Below are 12913 nucleotides of genomic sequence, written 5' to 3' on the forward strand. Positions count from 1 at the left end.
TCGAGGGGGCTGCGCATATTCAGACCAAGATGTACTGCACGCTGAAGCTGATGAAGGAAAATGAACACGCAAGTGATCAATTGATCAATTTCGTCACCTACTTACCTCTAGCTAAGTGAATTATTGCACGAATGCACCAAGGCAAGCTCAAACACGCAGTATGAATCAAGGTTCTGGATGAACAAGAAACTTTAAGAGACTTGATCTTCATAGGTCTTCACATGACAGTTTCAAGACCTCCAATGACGACACTCGTACAACTGACTCGTGTGCTGCAGCACCACAAACTTAACCACAGAACAATTCGAGGAAGGATACATAAGCACAGGTTCGTTTTTTTTAATCCATCATGCACATGCGAAGACGTTCCATGGGTAAAGTCACAGTAAGCCTTTCTTTAAATCGATTGAGACAAATGTAACAAGTGGGAAATCGTAGAGAAGGAATCTCTTGCCATTCTACCTCTGAGGGACATACAGCTGCAGATTGGAAGCCAAATATTACAAAACGCAGCCATGCATGTGGCTGTGATCATGTGCTGGTAATGATGATCGTGCAGCCATCAATATTTTTTGGACTTGCAAATGGGAAAAAGATCTAATCCTACACCTCGATTGGTAACCTAGGTTTAATTTACCGACTTCATATTACAGCAACATAGGTACTTGCACCTAGGCTAAATGAAGTATTGGGAACTATTGGGGGCGCCACCCTGCTCAGGGTTATCGAATGTGTGTCCGTCCAAGACTCCAAACACCTGTATCACGAACAGCACTTTGCGATTTCGGAGATGGGAAAACATTCCAAAACCGTAGCGTCTCATCGCCAGCTCCAGTCACAATCGTTTGACCATCTGGAGATGTGGCTAGGTACAAAACCCGCATTGAATGCCCTGTCAATGTAGCAAGCTTAGACATTGTTGGATACTTCCAAACAATGATCTGGTTGTGAGAATAGCCGTGCGTACTCACAATCTCATTCACATTCTTCGACCACGCTAAATTGCACACTTGGCTCCCGGTGTCGTAACAATTTAAATGAGAGCTCGTAGCAGTATTCCAAAATCGTATGCATCGATCAGCAGAGCCGCCCCCAGATGCTAACAATCCATTTTGATGAGGTGACCAAGCAATGGCCTTCACAGCAGCAGTGTGCTCGCTGAATTTTACTATGGGTTGCGCCGCATGCTGATTCCAGACAAGTAACTGGTTATCATTTCCTCCAGATGCGAGCTCTCGATCATCACACGACCACTTCAGTCCACACACTTCAGACTTATGCCCTACAAGTTTACTTACAAAATCTTCTGGCGATCTAACATCCCTCTGAAATATACTTCGGTCTCGGCTGCCAGATGACAACATATGTGAACTCCATGCCAGCGCCCCAACTCGCGTCCGATGCCCACCCAAAGTCCGCACTTTTCTGTACCGTGTGGCATCCCAAATCTGCACATCTCCCAGGTTGGTTCCGACGGCGAGATACGTGCCTCTCTGCGTCCACCCTACGGAGCAGACGCTATCCGTGAGCCCTAAATCGCAGAGCTTTGTCACCTTGCTGCTGCATGCACTCCACAAGTACACACAAGTGCCCAATCCAACCGCAAGCACATTACTAGATGACCAATCCACTAAGTTGAGATAAAAATCGTCCTGCAAAGCCGGCGCATCCAACACCTTGCAGGGGGACCGCGCAATTTTCCTCGGCGCTTTCCGAGGCGATACGGTTGCCCCGGTCATTGTACTATCAATTCCCACGGGCGAAAGGGAATAAGGGCTCTCTGGCTGAGAATTCAACCCGGTGCTAGGTTTGCACTCGCTCTTAAAACGGAACATGTTCCGACTTTTCGGACTGATGGGCGACCGCATTGAATCTCGGGAACCAATTCCGAAAGACTTTTCTGGTGTTACTGGTGAACTTCCAACTTGTCCGAAGAGCTCTGACCTCAACAACATTGAGTAGGCCCCCGAGCCATCTTCTTTGCTATCGCTAGATTGCACGATGTTGGCTCCTGATAGTGCCCGATCCAAAAGAGAGAAACTTGATAAGTTCGAACTCGAGCGGCTAGGAATAAACCTGTCGCTGTATGAGGTCTTCGTGGGTGACAGGGTACTGGCTGCACCGATCATATTCTTCGTCGGAGCAACTGACCTTTGCCAAGATCGCCTGGCAATTGAGTCGAGGTGCAATGCATCTCGCGACATGCCAACCGGTAAGTTAAGAGACTGTGCAATCCTAAACTGATACCCATTCTCAATATCTACGGACCCGTCCATAGGATGATCCATTACAAGTACTCTGTTTCGCTGAAATCGCTCGTATGCTTAAAAGTTCCTACGTTGCCACTTATTTGTGATGCGAAATCACATCCGCACCAATGTCATCAACGTAAGAACGTTATGCGATCAACACACCCAAGTATTTGGGTAGATCTCCTTCCTCGACCTCAATAGGGGATTGTACAAAGATCGAAAAGTGCTTGTCAACTCAATTTCACCAATTTCAGGTGCCTACATTGTAATATTGTACAACATGTGTCAAAATTTTCACGGTCCTTTCCTCGGGTGTTCCCTCCCAGCTTAACAGCAAGGTATTGCACCATGGCAAAGCAGCTCAACAGCGCACGACGCCTTCAAGATTCAAACACAACGTCCCAGATTCACGGAAAATTCACGCTTACGCATCTACACAATTCTCCTCCACGGAATGACCCGCTCAAGAGAACTTTCACCAAAGAGGAGGACTAAGCACTGCCACCTCTTCAAACAACCCCAATGCTGCAAGCCTCATGTCGAATCAAAGATCGCTACAACGAAAGCAGGTTTCTTCTTCCACACTTGGAACCCCTGAAGACACTGAGAGCTTCACAGAGACACCCACCGTCCACTAACGACCATTTAAACTCAACAAATCATCAGGGCTTCCGACAGACATGCGCCTCACATTCCGAACACGCAAAACTCACCACCACATCCACAAGAAAAAACCTGAAGTCGCAAGCGATCACCAGCGAGCCCACTTCTAGCCCATCTTCCCAGCTCACACCTCGCAATCCAGACCCCCCATCGATACCAGAAACCAAAACCCGAATTCCCAATTAACTCTGGCACACCCACGAAGTTCCCCCTACAAGCTCCTACCACGGTCCGAAAAAAAGAAAAAAGAAAATCCAAATTACGATATATAAATAAATGAATAAATAAAATCCTAACTTCGACTCAATTCGCCTGACCAAACAACCACCGGGATGATGAAAAACGCTTCCCAAAAACAGGGGAGGAAAAAGAATGAAATCTCTGAACTGGATGCGTATCAGACAGCCCTCCACCACAAGCAGAGCGTGGGCGATGAAAGTGGCGAAGTGAAATGTCGTGAAGACGAACAAGAAGAGAAAAAAAGCTCTCCTCTCTTCGTGACGGAGGTGGGAAAGAGGGAAAAATGCAGCGCGTTGCTGCAACAAGGCTGAAGCCGAAGGGGGCACGATGGTTTTGAGCAACGGCTCTTGCTGCTCGGGTCATGGTCTGCCTTTCCCACGGGGGTAGAAGACGACGACTGAAGCGACCGGTAAACCATCCCGATTAGCGCTTTAACAAGTCCTCTCTCTCTCTCTCACACCTCTACGACAACGACGACGAATCCCACGCGAGCCCGAGATGCAGCTCCTCTTCGACGGAATCCCCGTCCCCGCTTCTTCGCTCTGCGCTTGGACAAGACATTTTATGGCGGGACCAGTCGGAATCCATGGCGGGAGATGCACACGTTGGCGGGGAAGTTGTCCACGTGTATACTCCACGTCTTGCCCTCGCACTCTCCAGAAATGAACCACCGAATGGATGAAATATCGCGACGGTGGATGAACAAATCGACAGACGCAGCCGCGCGTCGGGTGGTTCGTGTGGGTGGGCGGCACGGGGTGGGGATCGGACACCGACGGATCCCCAGCGTCGTGAGTGCTTGGTTTCGGAAGAGGAGGAGGAGGAGGAGGAGCAGCGTTCATAACCAGGTGGGCTTTGGTCTAGATTCCGACGTGAGCCTCCGTTGCTCGCAACCCTTCCACACATGCGATGGAGCTCTGTTACGTCTTCGTTGATGAAGGCTGGATTGGGGGGGGGGGGGGGGGGGACGCTCGGTCCAAACATTGGGCGCTGTCGTCTGCGAACCAGAGCCCGTGACGCCTCGCTGTGGGTTCCAAACGACACGCCTCAATCAGGTGGGTAGTATGCACCTGTAAATGATGCGTTTAACCCACGAGATGGCTGGTCAGAGGAAGAAGACAATAATGAATGGATCGAGGGGTAGGGTGGATTGGAATTCTCATTGTACTGTGGGCAGAGCACCGTGGACAGGCGAGGATGATGGGCGGCCATGGGGTCCATTCCAGCGCTCCTGCCTCAGCACTCCACCCAGTTGCGTACCCTGATTTCGGGTTGTTGGGTGTGTGATAGTGAGGGAGTCTGACCTTGTTTGTTTCATTGCTCAAAAGCTTGCAAAATTTATGATATTTCAATTTTATCACCCCTACTATTTAAAGATTGTTGATATTTATACTATTTTGCCTTTTTTAGTAACACGCAAGAATTTTCAAATGAGCATCTCCATCCAAGGGATGGCAAATGCCAGACACACATATCAACATTCCTTTCTTAAGATTGGTAGAAGATGAGTTCAAAGCTGTAACTTTGCAATGTGGACAGTTCCATTGGCAGCATTGAAAGTAGAGCTTGCAGAACTTTTATCTACATTATCTAGCACCTAGTCAAGGTTTGCGTCCAATCTTGCACTCTATCATCCCAATTCTACACCTATATTGCATTCGTCTGTGTCGTTGATGTACCTTCATCAGATGTGCAATGTTGTACATTTAATGAGTTGGGGTGCTAGTATGCAATGTTGTACAAGGTGGGAAATGTCTTTTATTTCCCACACTCAATCAATTATTTGTATGACTACTTGTAAATATTAACATATTGCGACCGATTTTATACATGATTACATAGTTTGTGATTATGCTTAAAATCTAATAATGCAGGTAGTTTTCATTCATACCCCTCTTTACTTATGGATGTTTTTAATAATATAAGTCGATTTTACTGTTGCCTGTAAGCGATCCATTCAGCGTAATTTCACACTCGAAAAAAGTAGAAGTGTGTTTTAGTGGATGATTTGATATGAAGAGCATGTCCATATCCTCAAATGTGAAAAAGGTTGCGCAGAAAAGCTTTGGGGAAGGGAGAGGACAAAATGAGTAGGCTCGGCATTTAGGAGCCAGGGGGGGTGACCGACCCCAGCAGCGGTACTGTCCCGTGGCCCCTTCTCCCGGATGTCCCACAACCACACTGACACCGCACCGCATTCGGACTTGACCACGTCTTCGGATTCGGACGAACACAAATCTGTCCCACATCGACACCCCGGAAGACCCACAACTCGCCATCCATCCACATCCGACGTTTGCATGGTGACAAAACGGAGCATGGAGATCGACGAGCAGTTGGAGGCAGCCGTGGTTGCAGCGACGGACTCGTTGGGTCCGAGCTCAAGTGTGACCACATGCAGAATCTGCACACCCGAGGCAACAATCTATCGCGCATTGACTCAGGATTTTGATATGTTTTTTTCCCCTAGTAGCGGCAATCGTCACTGGTGCCAACGTATCATACAGGCCAGACCCTGCTTTCACAGACATCTGGGCACGTTCTGCTTTTGTGTAATTGAGAAGGAGCACGTCTTGCGCTGAACCGCTTGGTTTCACTGTGACAACTCACACATCTTTGAACCAAACTAGCCCTGCAATCAGTTGCGAGCTTGAAGCCGGAACAAGCCACGCTTTAGGCGGCTGCAAACTATCAGACTAAGTCACTGCGGGCGAGTACTTTTTTCTAGACACCAGCAACTGAGGCGTATCAAATGCAAATTGTGAGAGTCCAGACAGAATGCGCGATTCTTGATTCAGAATAGGGTGCAGGAGCCCGGTGAGATGAACCCCGTCGAGCCGTCGAAGCGACGGCTCGCAAGATGACAGTCTCGAACCCGGTCGCATGAAGAACCCGTGTGTGCAGGACCCTGCGTTGGAACTGCCACTGCACACTCTGGACTGCCACCGTCCACGTCATGAGAAACGATCATCGCCAGGTGCAGCTAGCGCGATGCTGGAAATGTAACCCAGGCCTGCTCGTGGCCCTGGTAAGCTCCTCATGAGAATTTGAGTACTCTTGCTTTCTCGTAGCAGTCGACAGGAAACAACTCGTTGATCGAGTTAATAAATAGCATCTAGTTACAATAGGCCAGGCGGAGAGGACAACTACCCTTACAGCTTGATAAGTCCACCCATCATAAAACAGTTATTGGGGCAAGTTTAATATTACCCATTCTTTCTTCTCTTTTCTTCTCTTTTCTTTTCATTTCTAGTGTTGTTTTATATCAGTAAGCAAATCTCCGTTAGGACTCTCAATAGGTGGATTGTCGACAACAGAAGCTGGGTATTGTTGGGGGATCAGAATGAATGAATGAATGAATCCACAAGCCTGAGGAGCACGGTTCTCTCCTGTTCAAGAGGAGGGGCATTACAAGGTCCTCCTATTCCAGGCTGTCCTGGTGACCATCATGGCAGACGCCTGATGACGGTGAATGAGCGTCAAAGACTGAATCTCCACAAATGGCATAATAACCGACGTCACAGGAAACAGTACAAAAGTAATCCCGTGGGGCACACCACTAAGACAAAGGTGTTTGCTTGTCTCTGTCCCCTCCTGAAGACAAGCTCCCTTCCCCCTATTCGTCATCGCTGGCATCAGCATCCTTGCTCCTCTTCTTCACTGTTCCACCCACAGACTACCGTCCACACAGGTTCCTCCTCATCCAGTCAGGCTCTCCTTCATAGTTTTCAACATCATTCACTACGTCAAATTACTTTTCTTTGTATTCTCTTCCCATCTCTTTACTTATACCTGAAAACGTGACATGTCACCCACTTTCTCTAGCATTCATATGTGGATATTTAAAATGATCAGCTTTAAAAACATAAAAATAATAATAATCTGAAGCTCTCTTTTAATGAGCAGTGTATCTGACATCCCACATCCTTCTTTTTCATGTTTTTTAAACAGATATCCATGAAACAGAGATTTGGAAACCCTAATGAAATAATTTAGTCTACCTGGTCTTAAGAAATAAGTCACCCATTTCCAGAGAATCACTTCCACATGGGGGGGTATGTCCATGTTCCAAGTTGCCACAGAATAGGAGCTTGACAAAGGAGGCAAAAAAGCACTCTGGGCCCCTTAGAACATGAAGGAAAATTATTCCCTTGGTTTCAGTCAAACAAATTTGAATTTTGACCCCTAGAAGAGGCAATCCTTTTAGGACAAATTTAATGAAGAGTACTAGGGCTTAAAATGAGCTGTGGGCTGCTTTGCACACATATTTTTTTTGAGAACAGTTCCCTTGGCCAAGTCTTTTTTGTAGTTGCTGTTGTTGTTGGTGGTGGTGTTGTAGTATCAGCAGAGGCATCACACAGGGTTTTGCTTGGTCTTGGATCATATCCATCTCCACAAGGAGTCTAGTGTCTAATATTCATTGGCTTTGCTCTGCTTCACCAAGTGGATCTCTATTAAAAAAAAAAATGAGGAAAGGACCTCTTGTCAACTTCTATGTTCTCACACAAGATCCCACAGCTCCCCATCTACCATAGAGAGAGTTGGTTCACACGTATCATGTCTGATTATTGAACCAAATTTAGGAAGATCATTCGTCCAGGAATTCATTCATCTATGAGGCTGTCCTCCCCCCCCCCCCTTGCCAGGTCACACTCATGAATGATGGAAATCCATGCCATAGCAGGCAGCTGTGCTGTACAAAGAGTTACACAAGCAAGTCAAGCCTTGCAGGTCTGGTGGTGGTGGCAAAATGAATTAAATAAGGTAACAAAAAAAAATCAAAATCAAAATCAAAATACCCATTTTGATGCTGTCAATTACACAACGTGTCATGCAATGAAGAATTGTTCAACAACATTGAAAATGTTTTTCTTTTCTTTTTCTTTTTCTTTTTGTAGGTAAATCTCCACAAATGATACTTCATCCACTTATTTTCTTCTCAAAAGAAAACTTCTTTGACTGTCTACCACCCTCAGTGAAGCATCTTATGATTCATCACTGCACATTGCTGCATGCCTGTCTGGATTGCAAACAATGACTAGATTCTTGACTCTTGGGGAGTTTTTTTTCCAAAAAAATAAAAAATAAAAAAGTAATTGAAAACACAAAGAAGAAATCTAAGCCAACCCAGCAGGAAATTGTCAAGATTATGCTATACTTCCTACCCTTTAGGGTCAAGTTGGCAGTGTTTTCTGTGGATATCATAAAAAAATATCTTAATTGAAATGAGAAATATCAAAAAGAAAGTAAAGTGTTTGAGTGAAATGCACATGTATATATACATACATACATACATACATACATACATGGAAATAAGTCGGCAGTGGAGACAGGCCAGTGTCAAATTAAGCAGCCAACTCAACATTGTTGATGGGGGATTGAGCATGACTAGGAGAAGAAGAAGGACCCAGTTGAACACCCTCCCATCTGAGCAACAGTACTCCTTGCTCACTACTTTGGATGGGATCTGTTGAAACAAGATGCATATGAAGCAGGCAAAGAAGAAACTCCAAATTAAGAGTAGAGTCTTGCAGCATTGACTGGCATAGACTTGCCTTTTAAAAAGAACTTAAGACCAAGTCTCAGTTGCAGAGGGGGTGTGTGCTTTCAGAAGCATGTCTGGTGCCCTTTAGGGGGACAGCCACGCCTTCCTGTTTCATCTCCTTAATAGAACTCTCAGTTTGCTGCCATTGGTTACAATATGTGAAGGAAAAACTGAGAGCTGGATGTCATGAGAACAAAGTCTCCAGTGTTGGCTGTGTGAAAAGAGAATTGCATCTTGTCATGGGACCTGATTTGGCTCACATGGGAGCAAAGCTGGACAAGAGTTGATGCTTGCCACCATACAAATCACACCCAAAAGTCCATTCCATGGCACATTATTGGATGCAGATTTCCTTTTGTGTACATACATGGATTATGTACACATACTCAGATAGTACTTTAGGTAGGAGTAGAAATAAGAGACATGCCAATTATAAGCATTCAATGTTACTAATTTACTGTATCAAACAGAATTCCAAATTAGACCTGTGTTGTTCCTCTGGTACTCAGACTCTCCAGGCTCTTTTGTGGGTGCTTTCAATGAGGAATGCAGAGCTGGAATTAAATAGTGGATAAAAGACTCATCCATTACTACAGTGGCTGGATGAGTGGCACTGCTCCATTTCCATCTCTGTCTGTGTGGGTGGGAGAAGGATTGACAAAGTTTTTGTTGCATTGGGCCTCTATGGCGCAGTAGACAAGAACCCTATGCATGATTAGCTTACAGACAAACTCCAGCAGTGGGCCTCGAAGTCTGTAGCAGATGGTGATCCTCCTAGTCTTTTCTTGATTCCCAAGCACCTATTCAAAAGCTAACACAAATTCACAATCAGTAGTTGTCTCTGATGGCCACAAGCCTGTCTAGGATCCTACCACTTGAAGTGATGGAAGTTCCAATACCCAAGCTCAAATGGTCTTCATCCAAAGGATCCTGTGTCACCAAATTGACTGGTTGGTAGATGGAGCAACCTAATTATCTGGCTGCACAGAGGAATGTTAAGATGATAAAGCATTGGCACTGCTTGTATGCAGCATATGAGTGACAGTAACAAGGGCATACAAATCCAAGGATGAGCTCACAGAATCAGAGGCATTTAGTGGCAGTCAACATGGGTCCATTCTATGAGGCATCCAACCATCTAGGGTAGACTTCAGAAAAATACTCTTCGCACAGGGTCAGACATGGATTTTTTTTGCATGGAACTCAGTAAAAGTATGCACAATGATTTGACAAGCCATGGAGAGTTGAAGTATTTCTGATATGTGTTCCATGAACCTTGATTTATATGTTCTATAAATGGTCCTGACGTTGATTTCATTCATATTTGCGCGAAGAGTCACCTTAACATAGATGACAACCATAAAGAGGGAAAAATAAACCAACGGAAAGCCACTTCTTCACTGCTTCTCCCAAAACATGGAAGTCATCGCCAGTGCCGTGGTTTTCCGGAATACTTCACCAACTTCACTGATTTGCTGGCACATGGAAGTTTGCAATCAGGTGATGTTGATGCACAATAACATTCTTGAAGATAGAATTCAGAAAATTATAAAGAGAAGGCTCTGCGATGAAAGCTCGAGTGTGAGATTAAAACGGATAAGTGGCTGGGATGTACAGCATGCTGTGAGTTCATAACAAAACGAACGGGAACCTACACAGGCTTCGCTGCGTAATACTGTGCCACAGCGTTTTGCATGAACTCTAAGTGGCCAATAACACACCCTAGTTTCTTCACACTAATTTCTGAGTTTATCTGGCGGGATAGTCGGAGTTTTCATTTGGCCGGTACTCACACATGCTCTTGATCTCGTCTCGTAGAGTGGTTTGAATTTCCTAGTCACACCGAGGATACTGATTGATTTAGAGCGTTTAGAAAGATCTAAAAAAAAAAATTAAAAAACGAAGGTTTAAGCAAGACGATGACATACTGTTGGTGTTGAATGCACGTCATGCTTCAAAAGGGACAATTTCTGTTACAATTCTTAGAATGTCTTGTATTGAGGCCGCTAGAGGGAAAAGGGCTACCTTCACAGCTTGCATAAACTCTTGACATTGAACTGCTACGACTTCTGCCCGAGGACCACCTGCTTTGGCCAGCTCTTCCATCACTCTGCCAGAAAGCTCCACTGTATGAACAATTCTCTGCGACAAATAACAAAAAAAAAAAAAAAAAAAAAAAAAAACTTCTTCATGGATGAAACTAAAACACGAGAAGACACTACGCACAAGCATGAGACAATGGTCTGAAAAGTTAAGTGTATGAGAAATGACGCAATGATTTCACAGCATCTTAATAATGGGTGACACCTTCTCCACATGATGCAAGCGTCGCAAGGAAGTTGAAGGATCTCCTGGTCTGTGGGTAAGTGCAGACATTCTTTCTCACTTCACCCTGTCACAGAAGGTACATGAGGTCAGAGAGATTCACACCCTAAAGGTCGAAGCTAACACCTATCGACATCCAGGCATAGGTTGACAAATGTGGTGAGGCATATATACAAACCTAGAGAGAGTTTGAGCATACCGCCTCAACCATCAAATCATCGTTATTGATGGGTTAAGTTGTGGAACAGATGCACAGAAAGAACGGCTTGCAAAACGTGTGAGACTAGAATGCAAATGGAAATCCCAATCCAATCCTGCACATCGACACCGAAATAGCAGAAACCCTCACAAAATCCCCCTTCTCCCCCTCCTCCCTCTCGCCTATTTCACATACGCCTATCACCATCAGAAACATTCATGAAAGAAGTTAGAAATTAAGGCGTCACAGCGCTGCATTGCCACAAGTAATATTCCCACTCTTCTGCAAAATTCTACCATGAAGCGAAATCGCATAAACAGCCGCCCATCTGACAACCCAGGCTCAAGGGCAGGATATTTAGATACCGTCACAAACAAATGGACATCGGGAGTCAATCGCTGAACCTAAAGCTCAAACAGAACCTTCACACACATCAGCTCTCTTTCAGAAACAGAAAAATAAAGCACCGAAATTGAAGCAAAGAAACAAACCATTCACTTCAATCACTAACTCTTTAAGCGACGAATAACAAAACCTCTAAAAGCAACTGCTACGAGCCCAAAATAGATCCAAAATCGCAAAAAGAAAATTGAGACATGCACGGCGTACAAGGCGGACTCCTCGAGGCGGGAGCATGCCACCTTGTTTCACGCGCGTACGCTTGAAAAGCGTGAACTTACGAGTGAGAAGATACTTGAATGAATAGCTGATACTGAAGAAATGCCCAATCAATGATGGCTGTAGTTCAGTGGAGAGAATACCTTACTCAGGTCGTGGGGACCTGGGCTTGTAACCCAGCAGTATCACTGCCACGTAGATAAAGGTATCTCTTTATCTTTTTATTAATCATTCCACTCACTATCAAAACATTAAAACTACCTTCCATTCTCGTTTCAACGACTCCCGCCGGCATTTACTGTACAAAATACTAATAACATTCCACTGCAAAAGTGAATGTGCCAGTTCCAATATGTTACCAATAAATAAATAGAAATCGCATCCCCATTTGAAACCCAAGGTTGCACAAATGATTGTGCTAAAGAAGAGTCAACAAAAGATTAAACACCATTCACACCACTAACCTTGTTTCATTTATGGCTGCATTTCTATTGTCAAAACCAAAAAATACATTAATACATTTTAATAGTAGAATCTTTATTTTCTGCTTATTTATTGAGCTTGACTTTGGGTAAGTTGTGGCTCTACATTTTAATGGCCTTCAATAGAATATTGGATATATTTGGACATTTTTATACTATTATTTTTGACAAAATTAGAATAATATAAGTGTAAGGTAAAGTTTTATCCTAACTTCAAGATTCAATTGTGTTATATACAATGGAAGCATATTAATTACCAAAGATAGTCTTCTAATTGTTCTCTATCCATAAAAGAGTTGAAGAAGATAAATAATTCTTTACTACCACCTCCAACCAAAATTATAGTCTTTGGTCTCTATATTTTTAAATATCATAAAAACATCTCTATAAATCAAGAGATCCAACTTCTAAAGGATTTTGGAAACAATCTGATAGGTTTCTAAAACATTATTGGAGTAGATTTAAGAATAACTTATAAAAAAAATGATACAATAATTTTTTTATATTTTTATGGCCCAATAAATGAGACAATCTTCTACATTTGATACTATCAAAAATCTTTAGAGATTAATTTTAATGTCTTATAATA

The 12913-nt window shown here is 44.1% G+C and overlaps 1 protein-coding gene, 1 long non-coding RNA gene and 1 pseudogene across 6 annotated transcripts; 1 reads left to right on the forward strand and 2 right to left on the reverse strand.

Moving 5' to 3' along the window:
• Nucleotides 1-371: 371 nt before the first annotated feature.
• LOC112279549 (protein FIZZY-RELATED 1) lies at nucleotides 372-3866 on the reverse strand. Its single transcript, XM_024514116.3, has one exon. It carries the CDS (start codon nucleotides 2286-2288, stop codon nucleotides 723-725), a length of 1566 nt encoding a protein of 521 aa, XP_024369884.1. The 5' UTR covers nucleotides 2289-3866; the 3' UTR covers nucleotides 372-722.
• A 244-nt stretch (nucleotides 3867-4110) lies between these two features.
• Nucleotides 4111-7451, forward strand: LOC141045135 (uncharacterized). Of its 4 annotated transcripts, none has more exons than XR_012217072.2 (5): nucleotides 4111-4444; nucleotides 4566-4761; nucleotides 5214-6183; nucleotides 6455-6846; nucleotides 7107-7451. It is a non-coding gene; the product is annotated as an uncharacterized LOC141045135 (long non-coding RNA). The 4 variants fall into 4 exon arrangements; XR_012217073.2 differs by having other exon boundaries at nucleotides 4111-4434; XR_012217070.2 differs by having other exon boundaries at nucleotides 4113-4406.
• Nucleotides 7452-10263: 2812 nt separating this feature from the next.
• On the reverse strand, nucleotides 10264-11898 carry LOC112279507 (mediator of RNA polymerase II transcription subunit 11-like; annotated as a pseudogene). Its single transcript, XR_016502325.1, has 4 exons — nucleotides 11225-11898; nucleotides 11008-11092; nucleotides 10726-10842; nucleotides 10264-10533 (listed from the first exon to the last, which is right to left on the reverse strand). The product of XR_016502325.1 is annotated as a mediator of RNA polymerase II transcription subunit 11-like (transcript).
• Nucleotides 11899-12913: the final 1015 nt, after the last annotated feature.

Source organism: Physcomitrium patens, chromosome 3, assembly GCF_059467195.1.
Source record: "Physcomitrium patens ecotype Gransden chromosome 3, ASM5946719v1, whole genome shotgun sequence".
NCBI lineage: Eukaryota > Viridiplantae > Streptophyta > Bryopsida > Funariales > Funariaceae > Physcomitrium > Physcomitrium patens.